This window comes from Anguilla rostrata, chromosome 10, assembly GCF_018555375.3.
Source record: "Anguilla rostrata isolate EN2019 chromosome 10, ASM1855537v3, whole genome shotgun sequence".
Lineage (NCBI taxonomy): Eukaryota > Metazoa > Chordata > Actinopteri > Anguilliformes > Anguillidae > Anguilla > Anguilla rostrata.
The window spans coordinates 16,422,019-16,445,341 of record NC_057942.1 but is presented as its reverse complement, the minus strand read 5'-3'; the positions used below and the strand labels follow the sequence as shown (position 1 = coordinate 16,445,341).

The following is a 23,323-nucleotide window of genomic DNA, read 5'->3' as shown; positions in this document are numbered from 1 at the left end:
GAAGCTAAGGGTATTGGATACAGTTGCTTCAATAAAACTGACAGGCTTCCTTTGCTTCCTGCTAAATTTTCAAAAGTGACACACTAGAGTAATGTTTGAATGATTATTGACAGGAGATGCTGTAATAATACATTTTGTTGTGATTTGTTGTCAGTGGTCTGAATTGCAGTGGTTTTAAAGGGATCGTTCACTTTCTGCTATTTCTGCTTTCTGCTAACACCATTTCATTTTTGATGTGTATGAATTTTGATTGGACCAAAAAAAAAACCCAAAGTGAACTACTGAAGTAATTTGGTGTGTTCATGTTGGTTATATTACTCACTACTAAGGCAGAGATTCACTTCCGTAAAACAGCTGCTGCTGCTGCGGATTCCTCCCCAGGTTGTCAGTGTTACGTTGCCATAGTAACATCAGAGGTTCTGGCCACTTCCTGTTTGGTACCACTTCCTGTTTAAAGATGACAGACTGGTATCGGCTTGAGGTCATGTGGTCAGTGTTAAATCTGGCTCCGTGTGACCTCGTTTCACTTCGCGGGCAGATAGTTACCCCTCGCCCACTTGCACTGTGTATGGTTTCTTTTGTCACATCCATGTTTTAAATAATTTCCCGTAAACAGGGAAATTCGTTTTGCTTGGCTTGTCGCAGTGCTTTTGAAAGTAAGATGGGTCTAAGAGGTTTTAAAGTCTTTGAGAATTCAGATTGAAGCCATGTCTCGCATCTGTGGATGTTGGCACACTTTGTGGGGAGGGATGCTAACAGATGCTGTCTGTATTGAGAGAAGACGCCCTCCTGGGTGATGCTGGGTGACAACCTGATCCCTGGGTAAATATATTCAAAATCACCGCACTTTGGCTGTGGTCTGCTTGCTTTACTCTTTCATTGTTCTATATTTCCAATCATGTTGGCCTCATTCAGTCACCATGTAGCCAGCTTCTCAGAGCCACTCTAATAACATGGTGTCTGCTTCACATTTCTGGTCTGAAAGTGACAGGAGCCATGTTGAGAGGCCATACAGCAAGGGTTTCCAACCTCGGTCCTGGCGTATACCCCATGTAGACTGTTTTTTTTTTTTTTTTAATTTATTTTTTGTTCTACCCAGAATTGTTTACATATTTAGTCGCCTAATCCCATGTTGTCAGCTGTTCCTGACACAAAGAGTGAATATTTCACATGAATATTTCATTTTTAATGGCCCACCAGCTGCAATATTAATGAAGATGTCTTGTTGCTCTCCCCTGCCCCCTGCAGGCCTGTCTGAGGAGTGCAAGGTGCAGACACCAGCTTTCACAGATGCGGTGAGGCTCTACCGACAGGGGCACGGGCAGTACGGCACCTGGGACATGATGTGTGGCGTGCCCCCACAGGTAAGGACGGATGCCACCTGGACCACCAGTGCACCACGACACCCGCACTGTTGTGAATGCGGTAGAACAGTGGTAACCAACCCAGTTCCTGGGGATCTGCCATCCTATAGGTTTTCATATCTACCCTAATTTTTCACACCTGACTCTACTAATCAGCAGCTAAACTAAACCTCTAGCTGTTGAACGAGGTATGCTTTGTTAGGGTTGGAGTGAAAACCTACAGGACGGTAGATCTCCAAGAACAGGGCTAGTTGCCACTGCAGTAGAACCTCAGAGGTACAAACACTACAGCTGTGGAGGGACTCTGAAATGTCCTTACCTTTGAAAGTGGAGTAAAAATTTTAATTATTTACTGCTCTGTTTTCGTTACTTGCATTACTGTGGCCTTTCGCTTTTACACAGCGTAATAATTAGCTCTCTATAGCTGACAACTGCTACAAAACTTTTTTTTGCCTGTCCTGTGTTCTGAAAAACAAAAACATTACCATGTAAGATGTTGTATGTTATATAATTGTACCCTATGTGTGTAGGTTACAAATACACTGAAAGCCATCAATCAAGGCTGGTGCTAGTGGAATACAGAGCAAACTGCAAGATAAAAGCAAGCTAGGAATGCTTCTTGTCCTGCCGTCAGTGAGAAAGCATTAAAAAGATGTTCAGGCAGCTTCTGAGTACCCAGTTCAAGTTCAACTGCCTCTAGCAATGTTAATTAATCAATTTGTCTGTCAGTGCATTGAGAAGCCTGTTAAAACATGTTTTATTGTATGCAAGAATGTACCTTTTCTCCTTCATTAGCCCTCAGAAACTTGCTCCCAGCTTGCTCATTTTATTACTTTGGGCGGAACTAGCATGCATTTGTTGGGGATGAGGTCTACATCTAGTTTTTCACCAGTAGAAATGCTTGGTTTTTGAATGGTAATTTTTTGCACGCGTGCAGTACACGCCGACATATGCATACTGTCATACTCTCAAACTCACACGCATATACATGGACACACCTGTACATCCATCTGCACATTCTGTCTGGTCTGTAAGAGTGAGAGCTGAACTTGCTTTTGCTTGCTGTCTGTCGTTGCTGAAGATGACATCACGTTCTTGGTGTGATTTGTGGGGAGTTAAGGTGTCTATGAAGGCCCCTCCTTGGCTCACTTGTCCTGCTGCAGCTGGGGCATGTGAGGGCTGAGTCAGGTGATGGCCATCGTGGCACAAGCTGGTGCGTCTCTTTGGGGCATGTGATTGGATTCGAAGTGGTCGACCCCAGAGTTGAAATTTTGTGCTCCGTACTTGACAGTACACAGTGGTTGCTTTGAGGTCTCCTGGCTTGATTCCACATTTCTTAGGGGATCCTTCAGATGGTCCTTGTACCTCCACATTTGACCTCCAGTAGTCCTGCTAGCCCCTGGGATTTGACCTATATGTTCTGGAAACCCCTACTGCCCCTGTGGCTTTCCATGGCTCCCACAGCAAAGGGACAGGTTATTTTAGCTCACACCGCGGTTTAGCCAGCTAACCCCCACCCCCTCCCCCGTTGTTCATCTCTCTGTCCTGGAATGGTGTTCTGACAGTGCCTGAAGGAGAGCCAGTTTGTTTGGTGCGAATCTGTGGTCAGGAGCATTAGCCCCCTGACAATAGTGATGTAATTCAAACCCCGCTGCCTTCTCAGCCACTTGACCTTGTGTCATGAGCGGAAGCAGGGTCTATGGGAGAAGACATTTACAACAGCGAGTTATTTATGAGGCCTTTCCTCCATTGTTGTGCATAGTGAAGGGCCTCACTGAGCGTGTTTACCATTACTTAGCATATGCTTTAGCATCCCATTGGTGGCGCTCTTATTCTTGAAACATTTCCCCACACAGAATTGGCAAGATGGTAAAGAAATTTAATTTAAAACAATCCTGCAGTCCTTCATCAATCAGAGTGGGAAAAACCAATCGATAACAAAGTTTCAGAAACAGCACTGCATTTATTCTTCAATAAGCCCCTCAATTTGACGCCGAGTGAAGCCGGGAAAGTTCTTTCTTATAATAGGCGTCTAAAACGTCTATGGTATTTTAGGTAATCAATTGGCATACTGTTCGCCAGCTCATTGCCACATCCTTCGCTGTCATTTTGGCGGTCCACGGGCAAGCACTCAGTCTCATCCGCTACCCGTGCTGTCAAGCTGCTGCTTCTGTTTTACGCTGCAGGCTACAAGCTGAGCTTGTGAGGGAATCCACTTTGTGTGCTGCTTGAGCACGCAGACTGTGGAGCCCTTCCCTTTTTTGCATTTTCTGAAATTAATTAAATATGCTACGTGAAAATGGAGACATTTTTTGCCAGTTCCTCTCTAATTAACGTGTATGTGTGTCTGTGTTTTTGTCTCTCTGCTCCTGTGTGTGCGTATGTGTGTGTCTGTATGTGTATGTGTTTTTGTCTCTCTGCTTGTGTGCATCTGTATGTCCGTTTGCTTGTTTGCGTGTGCGTGCACGCGTGGCCGTGCAGATCCTGGCCAACCTGGTGATGGAGACCCTGCTCCCCGAGCTGAGGGACCTGATCGCCCCGCGGCTGAAGGGGAAGATGCAGGACAGGCAGAGGAACTGGATGCTGGTGAGTTCTGCTGCGGGACAGGAAACTGGCCTTGGAGAGGCTCCAGATGTTCTCCATAGCTAGACTCCAGCACTGACCCTCATATCAGATGGAGGCGTGGCTGTGGAGCGGCCTGTGGTTGGATATGAAACGCATGACATTGGTATTTTACTTTGGGTAAGGCAGGTGATCTCAAATTGCTTTAATTTAATAAATTGTTAATACTGTGTATGGAATGTATGTATTCTTTGTGTCACACTTCTCAGAAGCTGTAGGTTAAATGCTTAGCTGGATTATATGGATGCTGAAGTTGACAGATTGTGCACAATTAACTTGAATATCTTTTTTAAGCATTTCAATGTACCATCTTGGTTTGGACTATTGCCTGTCGCAACGGGAGAACAGAGCTAACGTGACTTTGATTTTGATTGATTGATTTAACAGCGGTCTTTGTGTCTGGTGTTAATAGTGCCTTTTTTTTGGCTCGTCCGGTGTGTTGACCTTTCCCCTTTCAGATCTCGGATGCGGTGTACGGGCTGGTTCTGGGGCAGACACAGGCTCAGTACGAGGCCATCGTGCAACGGTGCGAGGCAGGGCGCCCCCCTCTGGAGACCTCCATACGGACAGACATGGACCAGATCATCACCTCCAAAGAGCACGTCACCAACAAGATGCGTGGTGAGGCTTCGCCCCCCTAGCCCGCCCCTTCCGACATCACCACATTCTTGTTCTCTTACTGTGGGGGCTGAGAATAACCATAACCTTTCCATTCATCTGTCTGTTTTTAATCCGTCTGTCTGTAAGTCTGTTCCCTCCTTTTCCACTCTCAGGTTTATCTGTCTGTCCATTCATCCATCCATTTATCTGTCTATCTAGGCATTTATATGCTCATCCACCTGTTCGATTGTCTCAGTATGCACCAGAAGTCTTTTATCGTTCACCCACCCACACACCAGCCAATGACAGCAGCAGGTGGCCAGATGGTTGTATTTCACGGTCACTTGGGTAGTAATTGTTTTGTCTCCTTTGTGAGTAATGAGAGGAGCAGCATTCCATAAACAGTGCAGCTTCTGTATTTCAACACCACAACTGGAATAGCGCCCTAGCCACTGCTGACCTGTCTGAGGTCTTTGAGAAAAGAGTGGACATATCAGAGTGAGAAATGCACTCCCCACAACGTCTCGTAGCCATTTTGGATCTCATTGCCCTTATGCTTTATGCTTCAGTGAGAGTAGCCAGTCTGTGTCTGGTGTTGTGTCCATAAATCAAGGTTATATGTTTGGCCAAACCCACTGATGACTCTGTCAGCGCAGACTGGGCATCTGTCATTTGAAGTGTCCACATACAGTCAGTGCTGATGCTGCACCCCTTCTCCTCCCACAGCGGTGGTCCTGCCCAAAGCGGAGGAGCTCCTGAAGAGCAGCATCAGGCCCTACATCAGCTCCATCCTGGACGACCTGATGGAGCCCACCAGCCGTGGCTTCTCCGAGGTCCGCGACGTCTTCTTCCGCGAGCTGGTGGAAATGAGCAAGAACACCATCAACGAAGGCAGCAAGGAGAAGCTGGGAGAGGTGAGGGCGGGTAGCCACCTAGTGGTGGGAGGTGCTTTTGTGATGTCACAGTGAATGGATATTACATATTGCCAAGATAAATAATTTGTGAAAACAAGTCAAGTCGATCCATATTAATGTGGTGACAAAAAAAGTAATAATTACCTGAATGATAACAAAAATGTGTAAATTGTATCTTCTAATGGGAAGTATCCATTATCCAAAGAATGTCTTGCTTCATAATTTTGGAGTTATGAGTTAGACATATAAATATGTTTCACACTCTTCTCTTTTACCTCTTGTAAATAGTATAATATGAATGATACAGATCTCTCTGTGCTTCCTTGTTTCTCCAGCACATGGAGAAGATCTCCATGCTGGCGTTCCACCCGGTGAAGATGCAGACCTGCTATGAGAAGGTGGAGCAGCTGCAGCTGGAGGGGCTGCAGCAGCGCTTCGATGTGTCCAGCCCGTCCGTCTTCGTCCAGAGAGCGCAGATCCTCATGAGAGAGGTGGGCAGGCACCCCCTCCCCCCCCCCCTTTCCCACTGCACCGCTGTCATCAGGCACGCAGAGGAGACTCTGTGACAGGGGCCCGGTATAGGGGCTGCCAGCACACCGCAACTGCAGCACTAACCACTGAGAATGGTGGGGGACGGGGAGGGTACAAGGAAAAGTTAGCCTCTCAGCGCAGCCTGCCACTGACTGACTACACAGGCACATTTCATTCTAGGCAACGCTCGTTAATGTCGTTAAAGTTGAACCCTCCCCCAACCCACCTAACCCCCCATAAAAAGACCAGCTTCCTTGCATCAATATTGCATCAGTATTGCATGAGTATGAACTTGTTTACATTACATTATGTTACATTTATTTAGCAGCCATTTTTATCCAGAGCGGTGTACGAAAGTGTAGAACATCAGTGTTAGTCTCAGGAATACAGAAATACAATATCGCCAAGAATGCACACAAGGCCCGTTTATAATAAATATATGTAAAGTAAGCTGAACAAACCCACAATTTGTAGCGTAAGCATAAGTTAAATACCACTACGCAGCTAAACCTGTCCTCTATTACTACAAAAGGAAATTTATACAGAAATAGGATTTCTGAAGAGAGTCAGGGGAGCCATGGTGCATGGTCTAAAGCGATTTTAGCCTGAAGAGGAAGACTAGTCGGGTTTTTGCTGTTCCAACTGCCGTGGGAAGCTCATTCCACCACCAGGACGCCAGAACTGACGAGAGACGTGACCAGGAAGCGCGGGCCCATGGGGGATAGAGGGGGCTGAGGCGCTGGGTCTGGCTGACGCATACAGTCTGATGATCTTTTGACGATACAATGGAGCAGTCCCTTTAGCCGCCCGACAAGCTAGCGCCAAGGTTGTGGAATCGACGATCCGGTGGTCATGGAAGCCTTCCTTAGGGAAAAGATCCCTAGTGGCAGCCGACAATGAATCCGAGCCGCAGGGAAGGAAAACGGATCCTGCCGCTTCCTCAGAACGTGCTGCGGCCTGCGAGAGGACGCAGACATTTTGTCTTGCCTTTTTTTGTAGTCGACAGAACGGCCGCTTGTGTTCATCCAAGTCGCTGGGGAGACGGACAAAGTGCTGTTGTGGTTTTAAGATGAGCAGATAAGCAGGTTGATGATTGACTGTGTGATTACCTGCTGCCAGGGTAATATACTACTCGTTCCTGAACATCCCTTTGTGTTACCGCCGGTTTTGCTACTGGAGTTTCTGAAACTGGACTCGTGATCTAAAATGCCCACATAACTTAGACTGGAGCAGTGCTCCTCAAATCTGATCCTGGAGAGCCACAGGGTCCACTGGATTTTGTTGTCACTCAACATTGAGTAGCACAGCAGTTGATCAGTAAAGGCAGTTGATTACACAGCTGACTCAGGTCACCTGGTTTCCTGGGTCTGAATCGGTTGCTGATCTCAAACTGAAAATAAAAGCCAGCGGACTGTAGCACCAGGATTGAGGGTCACGGGACTAGAGGATCTGTGTAGTGTTCTCAGACCGTGGTATGATTTGCAAATCAGGAGCACCTGCACCCTCTTGTGGTTGCAAGTCAGGGCTCTAAGCTAGCATTTTTTTCCAAGGTGCACTGTTTGTGCTCATAAGTTGATTGATTTAGGAGCATTCTAATGCGTCCCAATGAGTATATGTACTCCTAAATTATTTTTCCAGTTAGAAAACATCACAATCAGCAAATTCTCCTGAAATGGGTGCACTGTTAGAACCCTGAAAGTGGTAACCTGGCAAACTTTTTGCTTCATAAGTTCGAAATGAGGGCAGTGCTTTTGTCAGAATAGTAACTGATGCTGTAAATCTCAAAATTTTAAAACCTCTGACTGATGGCATGTCTGTCTGCAGCAAATGGACAACGCGGTGTACACCTTTGAGAAGATCCTACACCAGAGCCTGGAGGACCAGGGGAGCAAGGAGATGTGCAAGATCATTCAGCACTGCCAGGACAGAGTCATCAAGGTGAGGGGAAGGGATGTACTAAGGGTTATGTGGGAGGGGCTAAGGGAAGATAGGAAGGGTCAGTGGGGGAAGTGCCAGGGGTAGGGGAGGTGCTGTGAACGGAGGGGATAGGTTGAAAGAGGGAACCAGGCCAGGGAAATATTTCCGAGATGTGACGCGTGGGTTAAAAGGACTCTAAAATCTGAAAATGAAATTTATCATTTTAATGGAAGCTGAAAATTTGAAAACAATTTGAACTAAAAACCTCTGTCGCCCAGCAAAGATTGCAGTCTGAGTGAGACATCACTAGCACAAGTCTAAATCGATGGTCAGCTGTGGCCAGTAGTCTGCAGTGATGGGCGGTTTGTTTCGTTCCTCTGGTGATGGGTGGGTTTACATCAGCCAGTTCCTCCAGTCACCATTGCATAAGCGCTCCTAGATTTTCAAGTGTCTGCAGGTTCCCAGATCATCATCTATGTGAGGAGTACCTCTACTCCAGCAACCAATCATAGGTCACTACACAGGGAGGGATCTGAATAATCTCTGATTATTACTCCAAGCTATACGATCATGTTTACTTGCAAATAGATGTCATGTGGCTAATGGTGAGCTGGAGGCAACAGGAGGGAAGGAACTTTATTGGGTACCTTTGATCAGCATTCCAGAAAGATGGAGATGCAAGTGGGTCGTTCTGGTCCGGTGATCTTGTTGTACATGTGTACGTGTTGTCTTCTCCCTTCAGAAATATGACTACGACAGCAGTACGGTGCGCAAGAAGTTCTTCAGAGAAGCCCTGCTCCAGATTGTCATCCCGTACATGCTGAAACAGCTGACTCCATCCTGTGCAGGGGTGAGGCTCATTCTGCTACACTGTGGCTTGTTCTGGACTGTTACTAATGCAGTACAGTATGCAGCACTCACCCTGTGCCTTTACAAATCAAGTATAGTCTCTCACTCTGTATCTTTCCTAATAGTCATTACACTGCCACTGTTCTATGCTGTTGTACTTTTGCTCACATCATTATAGCTATGTGACACAGTACATGCAGTCATTCACACTACACTACACTACTACTACTACTGCATACCCGTAATCTCACAGTTACTGTTAAATGTTTGTGTTGGTAGACCTTGCTACTCCTCCGTCTCCACTTCCTGACCGCCCCCTACCCCTCTTCTTGTCATCTCCACAGCCTCACTTCTTCCTTCCCCGTTGACTCACTTCCTGTGTGTCCTGCTGCCTCACTTCCTTCTTCCTCATTGTCTCACTTCCTATTTCCCCCACTGCATCACCTCCTGTCTCCCTGACCCGTAGCCTTCTGACGCTCTACCTCTCTCTGCCACCAGGACCTGCCTCCCTTCCAGGAGCTGATCTTCGAGGACTTATCCCGCTACATCCTGGTGGAGAACGTGTTTGAGGAGGTGGTACTGCAGTCTGTCATGAAGGACATCATGATGGGTTAGTCTGAGACTCACAATGCGTATCACTGTTGCTACAACAGCAACAACTTCATGCTTTACAGTACATTAGAGTGTTACTGTATGGCTTGCCAGCGCTGACCCGTTCCTTCTCTCCATCCAGCTGTGAAAGAGGCTGCCGTCCAGAGGAGACACAACCTGTACCGGGACAGCATCGTCCTGACCAACAGCGACCCCAACCTGCACCTGCTGGGGGAGAAATCCCCCATCGACTGGGCCGGCGAGTACGGGGGTGAGGGGAAAGAGGCGGAGGAGAAGGAGGGGGGGGAGGGTGGTGATGTAAACGCGGAAGTGGGCGTGACCCAGAAGAGGCGCAGGGTGAAACAGGTGGTGTCCATGATCCAGCTGGACGGGGCGCCCCTGCTGCCCCACGAGTCCTGCCTGGAGGTGCCGGGGGTGGACGGCATTCCGGAGGAGTCTGAGGTCGACGCGAAGTCCTCCGCACCCGAAACGGGACCCCCCGCCCTCGCTAACGGGACGGCCATGACGAAGAGCGCTGAAGATAAGGCTGCCCTTCCAAATAATGAGGTCCCCGCTGAGAATGCCCCACAGGAAGCTGAGCATTCTGCTGAGAGTGCGAAACAGGAAACCGAAAGCAAGCCCCCTGCAGAGAGTGTGGAACAGGAAACCAAGTCACCTACAGAGAGTTCAGAACAGGAAGTTGAAAGCAAACCCCCTACAGAGAGTGCAGAACAGGAAGCTGAAAGCAAACCCCCTACAGAAGAGAGTGCAGAACAGGAAGTTGAAAGCAAACCCCCTACAGAGAGTGCAAAACAGGAAGTTGAAAGCAAACCCCCCACAGAGAGTGCAGAACAGGAAGTTGAAGGCAAACCCACCACAGAGAGTGCAGAACAGGAAGTTGAAAGCAAACCCCCTACAGAAGAGAGTGCAGAACAGGAAGGTGAAAGCAAACCCCCCACAGAGAGTGCAGAACAGGAAGTTGAAAGCAAACCCCCCACAGAAAGTGCAGAACAGGAAGCGGAAAGCAAGCCCCCCACAGAGAGTGCAGAACAGGAAGCGGAAAGCAAGCCCCCCACAGAGAGTGCAGAACAGGAAGCTAAAAGCAAGCAGCCTACTGAGAATTCCCCGAAGAACACTGACAGTTCATCGGCCATAGAGAGCGCGATACAGGAGATAGACAACGCTGTGCAGGGAGAGGAGAGCGGGCAGCCCTCGGAAAGCACAGAGAAGGATGTGGCCAAAACCGTGGCCCCAAAACAGGAAGAGGAAGTACCGCCAACAGGACCGGCAGAGAGTTCCTCCGAACAGCCCCCGGAGCCAGCCCAGCAGGATACCAATTCCGTCCCCCACCAGCACGACGACAGCGGCTTCCAGTCCCCCACAAGCGAGGCTGCAGAAGAGGAAGACAGTCAGCCAATCACAGGAGATGCCCTCACTGACTCAGGGAAGGGGGGAGTGGCTGTGGAGCCACCACAGAGTAATTCGCAGACGCAAGCGGAGGCTTCTTGAAAGGATGCGTCAGTATCTATTGGGGTCTGAGTCATCCTTTACAAAGCCCTTGAGAGGATATAAAAGAAAGTGTTTCTGTTATTTAAATGGTGAAAGTTGAAAAGGTTTTTTTTTTTTTTTTGTATCTGTGATTTTTATATATAAACAAGAGGTGGAATTGGCAGGATACAGGAGTCCCTGTCAGTTTTAAGTCTTACTTTCGGTGTAATATCTTTCTTTTTGTATTCCTATTTGAAAGCTCATCAAATTGCTTACCAAGTTTTGGAGAATTTTGGATGGATTTCTCCCCCCCCCCCCTAGTTTATTCCGTTTCTTTCACCTCAGGGGAAACATAAATGGAAACCTGGGCTGGGATCGGCCACAGTTGTAATTAATTTACAATAATTACCAAATTCACTTCAATAGAATAGGTGAATTTAAATTCAATTTAAATGTCCGACCAGGATCAACACTATTTATGAATTTGATCCTCAATCGTAGAATTCAATGAATTCCTGTGCACCATTCATCGTCACTGTGTCCATAGCCATTTTCAGTATGAATAAGGTAACTCAGTGGCAGATACTGCTGGACTTCGGTCTGCTTTGGTCAAAACCAAGTTTTGCAATTCAGTAGGACTTCATAAAACGTAGGCGAACAGCAGGTTACCACAGTAGAAGTGAAACACTAGACAAAGATCTTGTTTTCTGTCAGATGGCCTATTGGGAGTGATTTCAACCATCCTTATCCTATTCAGTGGCCAAAGGTGCATTTATAAAATAGGAAGAGCACACACTAATGACACTTTTCTTGGATATGAACTGAAAAGCAGCAAGGTATATATTTAAAAGGTGTGACGTCATTGTTAGCATCTGTCTTTATTTCCAGTCCAAACTAATGCTTTTGTCAATGTGGGGTCTTGGGTCTTGAAGACTGCAAAGGAAGCATGTTTTTCCCATAATCCTGTTCAATCCCACCCTTGACTGAGGGCATAGTTTTTTCCCCCCCAAGTAAAGTATTCTGTTTAAAAGCGAGCGTTCTATGTTCTGCTGAGGGGGTTGCCAGGTTGCTTCTGTATGCTTCTGCGCTAGAGGTGGTTGCCATGTTGGCTATGTGAGATATCTGTGCTGGAGGTGATTAATATGTATTTCTCTTTGTAGATACCATTGCTAGAGGTGTTTCAGTTGTTTGCTCTTTGTTTTTGTTTTTTCTCCTTCCCCTGAATTTTTTGTTAAGACCTAGTGATTGTAGCCTGTGCATACTGAATAGAATTGAGGCTCAAACGTAGCACATATTGGTGGTATTCTGTGAGCTCCTATACTGTCAACATTCTCAAGGGCCACCCCTCAGAAGTGTCTGTGTGCTAATGACACAGGTCATACGGTGAGACTCGCAGAAGCGTTTCTGTCTGTTGTGATGGTGATCGTGACTGGGCAGGATCTCTCCATGGCTAATTTCTTTTGCTTTCTTGCAGTTTTCACCATTTTGTATTCAAAAGACACTTTTTGGATTTGATCATAAACCATTTAGCACTGTTTTTCATTCCCAGTAGCAGTCGTGGGCTGGCAGTAACATAATGCAAGGCATTGGAGCTATAGTCCATTATAGTCCTCGTGTCTTCAAGCCACCTTTTGTTTTTTTTGCTGTGACACTTTACAGCTCTAATAGTTTATCATAAACCATCAATTAATTGGCAATTCTCCAGAACGCTAATGACTGCTATGTAGTTGCATTTTGGCAGCCAAAATGTGTGAGATTTGGTTATCAGAAGTGAAGACCCTTCATTAAACTCCATAACAGGTAGAGTGATAACTTTTTATGTCTATGAACCAATCAAAAAAGACTTCTGTCTTCAGCAACTACTGTTACTTGAAAGACAAATGTTGAGCATAATATGTAATAGTTCATTCATTTTTTGGGAACCATCAGACATACTGTCAGTCACTCATTTTAGGTTTGTTGATAGTTTTTTCAAATATGTATTTAAACAAGATAGCTCCGAACATTAGCTCAGTATTCTGGACCATGGCAGTAGGGAATGGGTGAGTGACACCCATTCATGAATCCCGTAACGGGTGGAGCTATAATGTGCTATCAGGTACTTACCTGTACAAGCCAATCAAACGACATTGCCCTTCAGTGCACAATACTAGTATTTTCTCCCCCAAACCCCAAAAACTATCTGGCCCAGGGTACTGTGTGGGCCTCTCAGGTTTTTTGCACATAATCAAAATGCCCATCGGAAAGACCCAAATTAATTCAACTGCTTCTGTCTGTGGACTTCATCTCCCATAACGACGGTGGTAAAATGTGGCATCATAGACCAAGCCTTATGAGGTTACTCCTGAATTTTTTTTCTTGATTGCCTTCTAAATAAAAGCACTTTTAATAATCAAGATGCCTTAAGGATGTGTTTTTATTTAAACTTAAATTTGCAGCCAGATAAAAAATGGACCATTTTGTGTATTGTATTGCTATGCACGACCAATGTGTAATAGTAACTGCCACCTCAGCTTGTCTCTGTTGTTAACACTTCTCCTGTCTCCTCAAGCTTTGTTAATGTATCGTGGACCAAAGCAGAAATCACGCCCATCCCAAACATGCAGCAATGAAACGACCTAAATGACTTGGTCTCCACATTTATTGATTCTCTTGGCTTGTATGTACAGTGTAGATGATATTATATGTGTGGAAGTGTAATGGCTTTTTTTGTGATGGAAGGGCACATTTTGTGCCTGCTAGCTTTGTGTTCTTTTTTTTTCTCCCTCCCCTGGAGCGTTTACCTTGTCTATTATTTATTATGTCGTGCATCTGCACACTGCCGCTTTCACGTCAATGGGTGTTTTTTTTCCATTTTAAATGTGTTTTATTAAAAGTCATACATACGTGTAAGGATAATAAATTACTATGGATTTTAATCCTGTGTTTGTATTTCTGTGGAGTCGTGAGTCATGCTGTGAATGTGTTCATGGGCATAAACGGAAAGAACTGAGATGGATTTATGCAAAAGCTGATACGACGCCTCAGACTACACTGACCTAGCGACTTGCGATCTCTCCCACGTTGCGCTTAACATTCAGTCTAATGGTCTATTATCATTTCTGATGGTTGCTCACATTGCGATGTTGTCATAGATCGCATACACTGTGTGCCGTTGTGACATTGAGTCATTTTCTGACTAAACAATGGGCGAGATGGTTGATTCCACACCCACACATGCTCACGCTTGTCTTTTCTTTCCCAAACCGAGCGCAAGGTTGTCGAAATGAGCACTGATGGCTGGGACCAGCGCATTTCAAAATGAGAAAAAGGAAAAGAGCAGTTTAAAAAAATACACGCACACATAACTAACTCTCATGTAATCCTCATCAAGTCCTAACAGTCCATCTAACCTAATGTAACACAACACACGTTGATATCATTCCCCCCAAAAAGCCTAGATGGAGACACTATATGTGGCAAAAGTGTACCTTTACTGCTTTTATATTAAATAAGGAGGTAATTAGAGCCTTTGCTGCTAATCCAGTGCACATGACTGGTTGAGCATCAGGAAGGAGGAGGAGGAAAGGAGATGAGTGAAAAGTAATGGGACACACCCATTGACAGTTTTGTCTCGAGTGTTCTGGTATCTGTCAGGCTCAAATGCATTGTTAAATTATTGTCCAGCTACATTATCACAGAAGCAGTTCCAATTTAACAAGGGAGCTATGTCAGTGCCTCACTGGGGAATTGAACCTACAACCATAAGGTCAACCATTATTAACCAGTCAGTGCTGTGAGTCTGTGACCATTCTGTTTGAAATCACACTTGATGTGGCGTTGGCCCGTCCCCATCTCTTTATTTCACCAAAACTCCAGCAGAGGGCGCCATATAGCTTTTTCTTCCATCACTTCTAGAACCCTGCATAATCCCATGTTGTTCACCTCCACTTCACAAGCTCACTATTTGCCTTATTTTATCTGACTAGGTGGCTTCAAGCATACATACATAAAGGTTTACCAATAAGTCCAATACACATTTTTTTTAAAATAATAATATAATGGCACCTGAACTCAAAATTATAATTTAATGTGAAGTCTACACCATTTAATAAAAAGAAAACAGCTACATGATTGGCAAGCGCCAAATTTTTTTTTTTTTTTTTTTTGTATCACAATAACTCATACCAAAAAGAAATATATTGGCATATATTTCCATATATCCATAATATATGAGCACTATATGTCAGTATATGTTAATTCCTGTTGAAATATATTTCTTTCAGAATATACAGAACATTTATTTGACCATATGCTTAAAATATGTCACAGTACATTTTGGTTAGAAATATATGGACAAGAATATATGCATAAGTATATGTCACAGTACATTTTGTTTAAGAAATATATGGACAAAAATATGCAAAGGTATACAATTAGCCTACACTCCTAGCTATGAAATGTACACTAAAATGAATGTATGTGGCATGTTTACGCCCAGTACTTGTGCTTGAATAGCTATTGTCTTTTTGATTCTGTGGGTCAAGGAAACCCCAGACATCCTTGTGGAAGTTAGGTCCCCGGCAAATGAGGAAAAGTTAAGTTTCATTAATTTATCACAATTAAGACAATTAAGAATCCATTCTAATCATAGGTTTCACTACCCACCTGCATACAGTTATAATCATATCTAATTAAAATTTTCTCATATGAGGATTCCTGGGACAAAATCTCAAACCTTGCAATCAATGTATAAAAATACAATCATTAGTAGTCAGAAAACATATATGGAAATATATTTAAACAAAATATATTTAATGTGCCAATTTTTAATATTTACATATATTGTTAAAATATATGTTAAAAATATATTTTACACATTTATTTTCGGTATGGGAAGCGGGTTTAGCGTCATTATATCATTAAGCTCTGTGCCTGACTTCCAGGTTCCAGTCTTTCCCACTGATCTGTAGAATTAAATAGACAGCTGCCTTTTTAACTTTCCAAAAATCACAAAAATCACACATTTTAGTTAAAAGGACAAAATCTATTAGTGGAATAAGCTACGTAACAGTTAATGTTTTGTCTTGCTTTTATATGATGGACAACGTTGACGTTGACTTTGGGTTGTGAAATCAACCTGGCAACTGCGATTTAGGCTACTTCCTCTGTCCAGGTATTTCTCCAGTAGCCAACGTTATAAATATATATTCTCCTAAGCATGACTGTGCAGAGACCTTTTGAGGGGCATTTGCTCAGAGTGACAGAAGGGCCTACCAAATGTTTTATGACACCCGGTTATTGTAAAATATATTCTAACAAAATTAATGAATGAAAATTAATGACAACAACAAGAATTCAAATATCAATTGTTTTTGTCAAGTCAAAGGGGCACATCCAGAACACTTGTATTAAGTCCAAAAATTGTTATACTTTTTTCTGCTGGGTCTCAGGAGGATTAAACAAGATGGCCCGTTCTTTAAGAAATAATAAACACATAATAGATCACTTTAATGCACAAAAGTCGAGAATAAGCAGAACAATGTAGATCACGTGACCAATTTATTTATGTTTTAATCCTTAACCTACTACCTATGCTGATGTCATCGGATTATTTTTCTTATCTAATATGACATCCTCACGAAATCCGAAAGGAACGGAGAATGTGATAAGAAACATTTGCGGAAAATATTGACACAAATTTGTTCCGGAAATAATTTTCTGGTATAAGGCTTTATTTACAATGAATCAAATCATGCCTCATTTAAAACTTTACTTGAAAAACTAATGATGTTTTCGGGGTGTTCTAGCTTGGATTGGATGCTAAGTGACCAACAAACATGATGTCCCCATTTATATAAACGCAACAGCTGTTACAGTCATGCCGCCATTTGCTATTACAAACAAGGTGCTTTTTGCGGTTATATGTTATCTATGTGTAGTATCCTTTTGGGGAGACCTTAGGCACTTTAAATTGGGTTTAGTATTTATTAAATTGGCCTACATGTATTAATTAAATTAATAACTCATCAACTTGTTTGACTTTTTAAGTTAGTTCAGTGTTCATGTTAAATGTGTCCCGCTACTTTGCTTGCTGGCTGCTGCGTTGACACTCATTTTCTGCATGCTCTAAGTTATTCATGGAAAAGAAACAGCCACCTGGTCAAAGGCATTTATAATAACACCAGATTGCTCTATGTGGGCTATTTGCTTGGTTAAAGCTTACCTTGGTGATAGAAAACAAACAAAAGCAGCCTTCCTCATAGATTTGGCCACTACCACGACTCACAGCACGGTACATTACGAAGTTACTTGTCGTCTGTGTTTACACGGTCTTTTTATATGAATAAAGGCCCATATGCTTCATAATCTTCGTAGCCTAAGCTACATAACCATTGGGAATGTGTTTCCTTGCTTAACATTAGTATGTGCCGAAAAAACCTTATAGGGCGTTTTCACATTATTTTACAATTGTTCCGCACCCCTGTTACAACCATACCGACTTGGTGGCATGCATGTAACATCGGACTGCATGTTATTTGGTTTTAATTGTATCCGACTGGATTAAGTTTTGATTGTACGGCTAATGACTACTGACATTCCAAAGCAGTTTGAAGTCAAATTTAATCGTTCTAGTCTAAATATGTTTTGAATCAATTAGCAATACTGTTAATTGATTTTAAAAATATAATTTTTTTCTTTCTTTTTTTACAAAATAAATGTAAAAAATACTGTTACATTATAGCGACTCTCCGCTAATCTGCCCATTGTCCCTTGTATTTGCGCAGGTCTGTTCGGGAAATAAATACCACCAATAATATATGTAATATAGTTCGTACATTATTTTTCATTAACCAACGATAACATAGCATTAAATATTACCAAGGAGTCCACGGCCCATGTGGAAAACATAGGCTATTGGAGTAGTCTTTAGATTTCAGATATTCACACTGCACTTACTGTACACAATATTTTGAAGGTGATATTTTATTTTACCAAACTGAAAAAGTCTATCACTACGGTTATGTAAAAGTTTCAAGAAATAATTAAAGAAAAAACTGTATAGGCCTATAAGCTTGCAAACGTAGCCATGCGATCTCACATTTGTTAAATGCTGGAATTTCAGTCTTTGTAAAGCCTTTGCCAGAGCTTTCTTTAGCAAAAGCTCCTCCTTTAAAAATGTGGCATTTTTGCAAGCTTATTCCATGTTCATGAGTTTTTTCATTTCATATTTATTTAAACAAGGCCTAGTAGGCCTACGCAATTGCAATAAGATTAAGTTCTGCTGCCCCCTCTGCAGCCGGCCCAATCAAAGTTGTGTGTATCACTGCATCTTCTAAGAAGTTAAACGAGCCAACGGCATAAGGAAGCACTCGCCCTGCTCTTCGTTCAGATCAATGGCAAAGCACCGGCTGCTACCGCCTCCGTTCCCAAGCCCACATTTCAACCACCTACGACAAAGTGCAGGCAGACCCAAAAGTCATTAGGAGAGCGTCATGACGACACAGCGTGCTCCCCGCCTCGCAGGTTGACAGCTCAGCAACAACCCCCCTCTCCCTCCCCCGCCCTCGCAGATTCCTCTCAGTCCGCATCTTCGGGTAGAACTAACACCGCGCGTAAGCGAAGGCGGCGGCATTGTGCTCCCCGAGTGTTACCTGAAAAGACAGCGAGCCTCTGTTTCACACCCTATTCGCTCGGGTTCTAGGTTTTACGCTTTTGTTGTTTTTCATATTTTGTTGTCAATCGCATATTACCTGCGCGTTTTCTCGGGACAGGGGGTGGGGGAATGACAATCCCCGACTCCCCGTGCCTATTTCTCCTGCCGTAAGGCGCGCTTAACAGGATGCTCTCTCTGCGGAGGGGCGTCGAGGGCCGACCCCCGGCCTCGGTTCTTCTTTGGGCATTTCTCTGTGCGACCCTTATCGACATTAATGCGAGCTTACCAGGTAGGAAAACTGCGTGCTTCTCTTGTCAGTTCTTTCATGTTTTGTGGCACCATGTTATAAAGCCATTCATATTGTAAGCATGTTGTTATTGTTGTGCGTGAGTGCGATAATAACATCTGGGCATTTGCCATAAGCAATGTTACAACAGACGATGTAATTGTTTGCAGAATATTTAAATGTTTTAACATCAACAATGAAAGCGATACATAGTTTCAGAAAGAAAATATTTTTTCTCAGTGTTATTTGTATTGAGCTCTCGTTGCTACTGTTCTAGATGCCTACTGTATGAGTAGTTGTTTTCAGTTAACCTTTCAATTAGCGCAGATCTTAGTCTTCAGAAATTGTACGCGTATTTTGGTAACTGGTAGTCTATCTGTATGATAAAGTTCTGAAAACCTCGCATGTTTCCTTTTGTATATAAATATGGCTTTGATCGATTAAAATGGCAATGTAATTTCTTCTCGGGAATACGCATTTGCAGAACTGTGTGGTACATTTATCTCTTCGGATCTATTTCTGTTGGAATACCGGCATACCCAGGTTCAGTCCGTTTTCCCGGCTCGAATTGAAACAAAAGAAGGACAAGAACGTTTTTCTTGTACTTTATTTCCCCCCTTAATTATTTCTCTTTTTAAAAATGTTTCTACCGCTTTGATTGTACATTGAACTATGCGCACCACACATTTTTGGCAAAAACGAACTCCCTAAGCATAGATGATAAAAAATATCACATCTACTCGGTGGCCAGATGGTTTACATTGAAAAGACTTTATGGAGTTTTAATGGGCTGTTTGGTTTCGAATGTATTATCAATAATAGTCACATTTATCCATACCACCAGAAATGCTTTAGATTAAGTTGGCCACTGTAAGGCCAAAACACTATTTTGAATGGATAACTGAAGTCTGGTTAGAGAACTCGATGAGAAACTTGGTTGCAGGTTTGATTCCTTGGTATGGGATACTGCCTCTTGTAGCCTACCCTTGAGGACCTTAACCTAAAATTTTCTTGAGTAAATAAACTGCCGTGTGAATTGTTTGTTAAACGTAAGTGTAAAAAGTCAGAATGGTTAATGACTAATGGTTAATGGCTGAATGGTTAAATGTCAATATAAATCTGAAACTGCGTGTTAACAGGGTAGTCACCATTTTGTTATCAGTGGGTTTGGGTGGACGTTTGCCACTGTCATAGCTCAGCGTTTAGCAGGGCATACCACCATTACGTAGCGCTTTGTCGACGCGAACGGCTGCACGGTTTCAGAACAGTGTAAAATTAACTGGCGTGACGGGTTGGGGGGTGTAGCCTGCAGCAAAATGCTAAAATTGAGCTCAATGCACTCTGGCTGTGTGTGTGTGCGTGCGTGTGTCAGAGCACAGGGACACAAGAACAAGACGAATGATGATGGTGTGCGAAAGAGGGATAACCTCCTTTGATCTGTCATCACAGATTCTCCGCAAGCCAGGGCTCCTAGTTCTCCCTTTATCTCTTGCTCTGTTGTTCTCTCTCCCTTCCACACTCTGTCACATGTACTCCCACGCACGCATGCACACACACACACGCGCACACACCCGCACACACGAACGCCTGAAACACTCCATTTTCTCCATCTGTATCGTACATTCAGGCTGAACTAACACCCCTCTGAAACACAGTGACCCTTGAAGAAAAAGTAAGCAGGTTAATTTTCCCCTCAGCATGTGTGGTTGCTTAAAGTCTCCACCCCGAATCAGTATAAATCTCCAGTCAATCCATGTGTATGCATCTGACCATGCACAGTACATATATCACATTTAGGATACTAAAGACAGGGCGGTTAATTAAAAGATGCATCCAGTTGTATTCATATTTGTTGACAAGCTGAACCCCCCCCCTGCCCTCGGCTGACACAATGGCCAATTATGGCAAATTAGCTGAGCTTTGTGGCTGTCCTAACTCACACTGGCATTGTTCAATACTTGACTATGGTGCACATCCACATACTGCAACCCAGGGTCTTAGCACGATTAGCTTCAAGGCAATTCCATGTAAACATGCTCAGCCGAACCATTGACTCAGTCTCTTCCTCTGTTTTCACTTAACCAGCACTCGTATGCTTTAGGACTATATGGGACTGGGATAATTCAGTTAATCATTTTCAGACCTTGTCAAAAGAACAGTGTGTCTCAACCGGATCCTTAAGTGTCCTTGTGACTGTGGAGTTTTGTTGCTGGCGTAGAGCATATGGTTGCAGGTGAGTTTGAGTAATTATGCTAGATTGAGCTGTTAATGAAATATATAGGTCTGGGTTTTGACATTCCCTGGAGAGTTGTCAGGTTTAAATCCTTTAAGTTTTTGGGCCTGGTCTTGGATATACACACAGTTCAAATGTAGTTGTGCCTTGACCTTGGAGTATGTATGTGTATGTCTATCTGTTCTAAAACATACAAACTTATCTGCAAACCCCCTTCCCCCCAGATACACATACCCACATTAACACTATTTTAATGGAAACAAGCAATCTGCCTTGCATGTACACTATGTACACTATGGCAGTCAGGTGCTGTGTTAGTCAGGAGTGTGGTGCATATTGTCTGCCATCACCTCTTATCTAGGAATCTCAGTGCTGGTGCAATGGAAACAGGTAATCAGCCGCTGGTGGGGAAAGAATTCCTATTTGCTGGCAGGCTTGTCCTATGAAGTGGCTCCAGAGAAGAGCCAGGGGCCGCAGGCTTGGGGAAAGAGCACTGTGACTCCAGTACGCTTCAACTGCATGAGAGCCAACAGCCCCACGTCACAGAACACTGCGCACATTCACACATCTACACATCCACACACACACAAACACACACACATATGCCTGTGCACACACACAGAGCCACACTATATATTCACACAGAACTACACAAACCTTAAGTACCACATACACACACACACAGCCATGTAGTCATCCAGTATATGACCCACTCAGCAGTACACAACAGTAGTACTCACACATGCATTATATTATTTTGTGCATTATCACACAAGCATCCACACAACATTACACACCATTGCACGGCACTACAGACACTTACACAACACTACACGACACTCAAAAGGTTTTTTTTTTGTTTTCCTGGTAAAAGGTCGATGAAATCCTATCTCTGTATGATGTGACAACAGCTTAACTGGCACCTGCTGTCTTGCAGCAGGATCTGGTGTAGCTTATGATGTTTGTGGAGAGTTCTCAGTTCACACAGTTCACATGAGAGTGAATTTAAGGACACCCCCTAGGCCTCCACCCACAGGTGGCAGTTTGATTGAAGTAATGATCTCCCATTTGGGAATGCTCAGAGGTGATCATGGTATTGCGCATCCCATGAAGCTATGCAGTTATACAGTACAATAGAATCAGGGAACACTGTGTGCTCTCTGCTACCTCTCCTTGATCCTCCTACATTAACACCTTGTAACGTTCACACACCACGAGACTTCTGTTTCATTCACAGTTTCTCTCCTACAAGCACAACTTCCTCTGCTCCTTTCTTATGACCCTTCTACACCACCTCATTTAATTATGTATAGAGGCTGTTATTTATTGGGCTAATATGGTGTGTGTGTGTGTGTGTGTGTGTTGTCGGCGAAGTAAGTATTAAGTGAAATATGTTTAATTTTCTGAATCCAGCATTTTCCACCGAACACACTCATTTCATGTCTGGCACTCTGAATGCTGAACAATAGCGCATCAGCAGTTAAAACACCTCACTTATCCGACATGTAAAATATATTTATTTGATTTAATTTGGTAATTGTTATGAAATATATCAATTATCAATTAAATCACCAAATTTGTTGATAGGTAGATCAAACTGTCGGATCAACCTTTACAAATATATACAACTCAAAACAAGATTAAAATTAAGAAATAAATTAAATTACAACAAATATTCACGTCTAATCTAAAGACAAGGTTCAACGACCTTAATCAAAACAGGTTACAGACGTGGACAAGCTGCTGTCGCACAAGCAAGGAATAAAATAAAATAACTAATGAAAGAGAGTAGTGGGGAGGGGGATGGACACCCTTCTTCTTCTGTGCTTACTTAATTAATGATCAGGGAGGATCCGAAGAACACTGATTTCTTCCCTTACGTAATTATTGGTCCAGGTCAGTCTACCATACAACACATGTTTTGAAGGTTATAGGTAAATTAACCCTCTTGCCTAGTGGCATTATTATAAAGACATTACATATTAAGGATTTTCAGATCTTTTTGGGAGGGACAGTTATTCCGGAAAGCTTTGTGAGCTACTGTGTGGAGACACTAGATAAAGCAATAATTAAACCGAGTTACAAAGTCAGCAGTGACACTCTGACCTCCGCCCTATTTTGGTATAGCCTTCCCGGAATGTCCAACATAGTGCCTGTCGATAGATTAACCAATACACTGAATCTGATGAGTGTGAGCAATGTATGAGGAGCATGGAATTTCCCAGGCTACCCCTTCTGACACACACACACACACACACACATACATTCACACCTCAAATGGCTATCACCAGT

General features: G+C 43.5%; 2 protein-coding genes across 3 annotated transcripts in view; both read left to right on the top strand.

Annotated features, from left to right (window-relative positions):
* niban2b (niban apoptosis regulator 2b) overlaps positions 1-11,958 on the top strand; it is a 42,638-nt gene extending 30,680 nt beyond the window's left edge. For both annotated transcript variants that reach the window (XM_064354456.1, XM_064354457.1), the window contains exons 6-14: positions 1,249-1,364; positions 3,846-3,950; positions 4,445-4,607; positions 5,313-5,500; positions 5,836-5,991; positions 7,856-7,969; positions 8,691-8,798; positions 9,296-9,407; positions 9,531-11,958. In XM_064354456.1, coding sequence (XP_064210526.1) covers positions 1,249-1,364; positions 3,846-3,950; positions 4,445-4,607; positions 5,313-5,500; positions 5,836-5,991; positions 7,856-7,969; positions 8,691-8,798; positions 9,296-9,407; positions 9,531-10,897 — 2,429 coding nt within the window. In that variant the 3' untranslated portion in view covers positions 10,898-11,958. The remainder of the gene's footprint in view (positions 1-1,248; positions 1,365-3,845; positions 3,951-4,444; positions 4,608-5,312; positions 5,501-5,835; positions 5,992-7,855; positions 7,970-8,690; positions 8,799-9,295; positions 9,408-9,530) is intronic.
* Positions 11,959-18,431: 6,473 nt separating this feature from the next.
* Positions 18,432-23,323, top strand: part of npdc1b (neural proliferation, differentiation and control, 1b) — a 36,035-nt gene continuing 31,143 nt past the window's right edge. Inside the window, exon 1 of the mRNA XM_064354455.1 lies at positions 18,432-18,801. Coding sequence (XP_064210525.1) covers positions 18,699-18,801 — 103 coding nt within the window. The 5' untranslated portion in view covers positions 18,432-18,698. The remainder of the gene's footprint in view (positions 18,802-23,323) is intronic.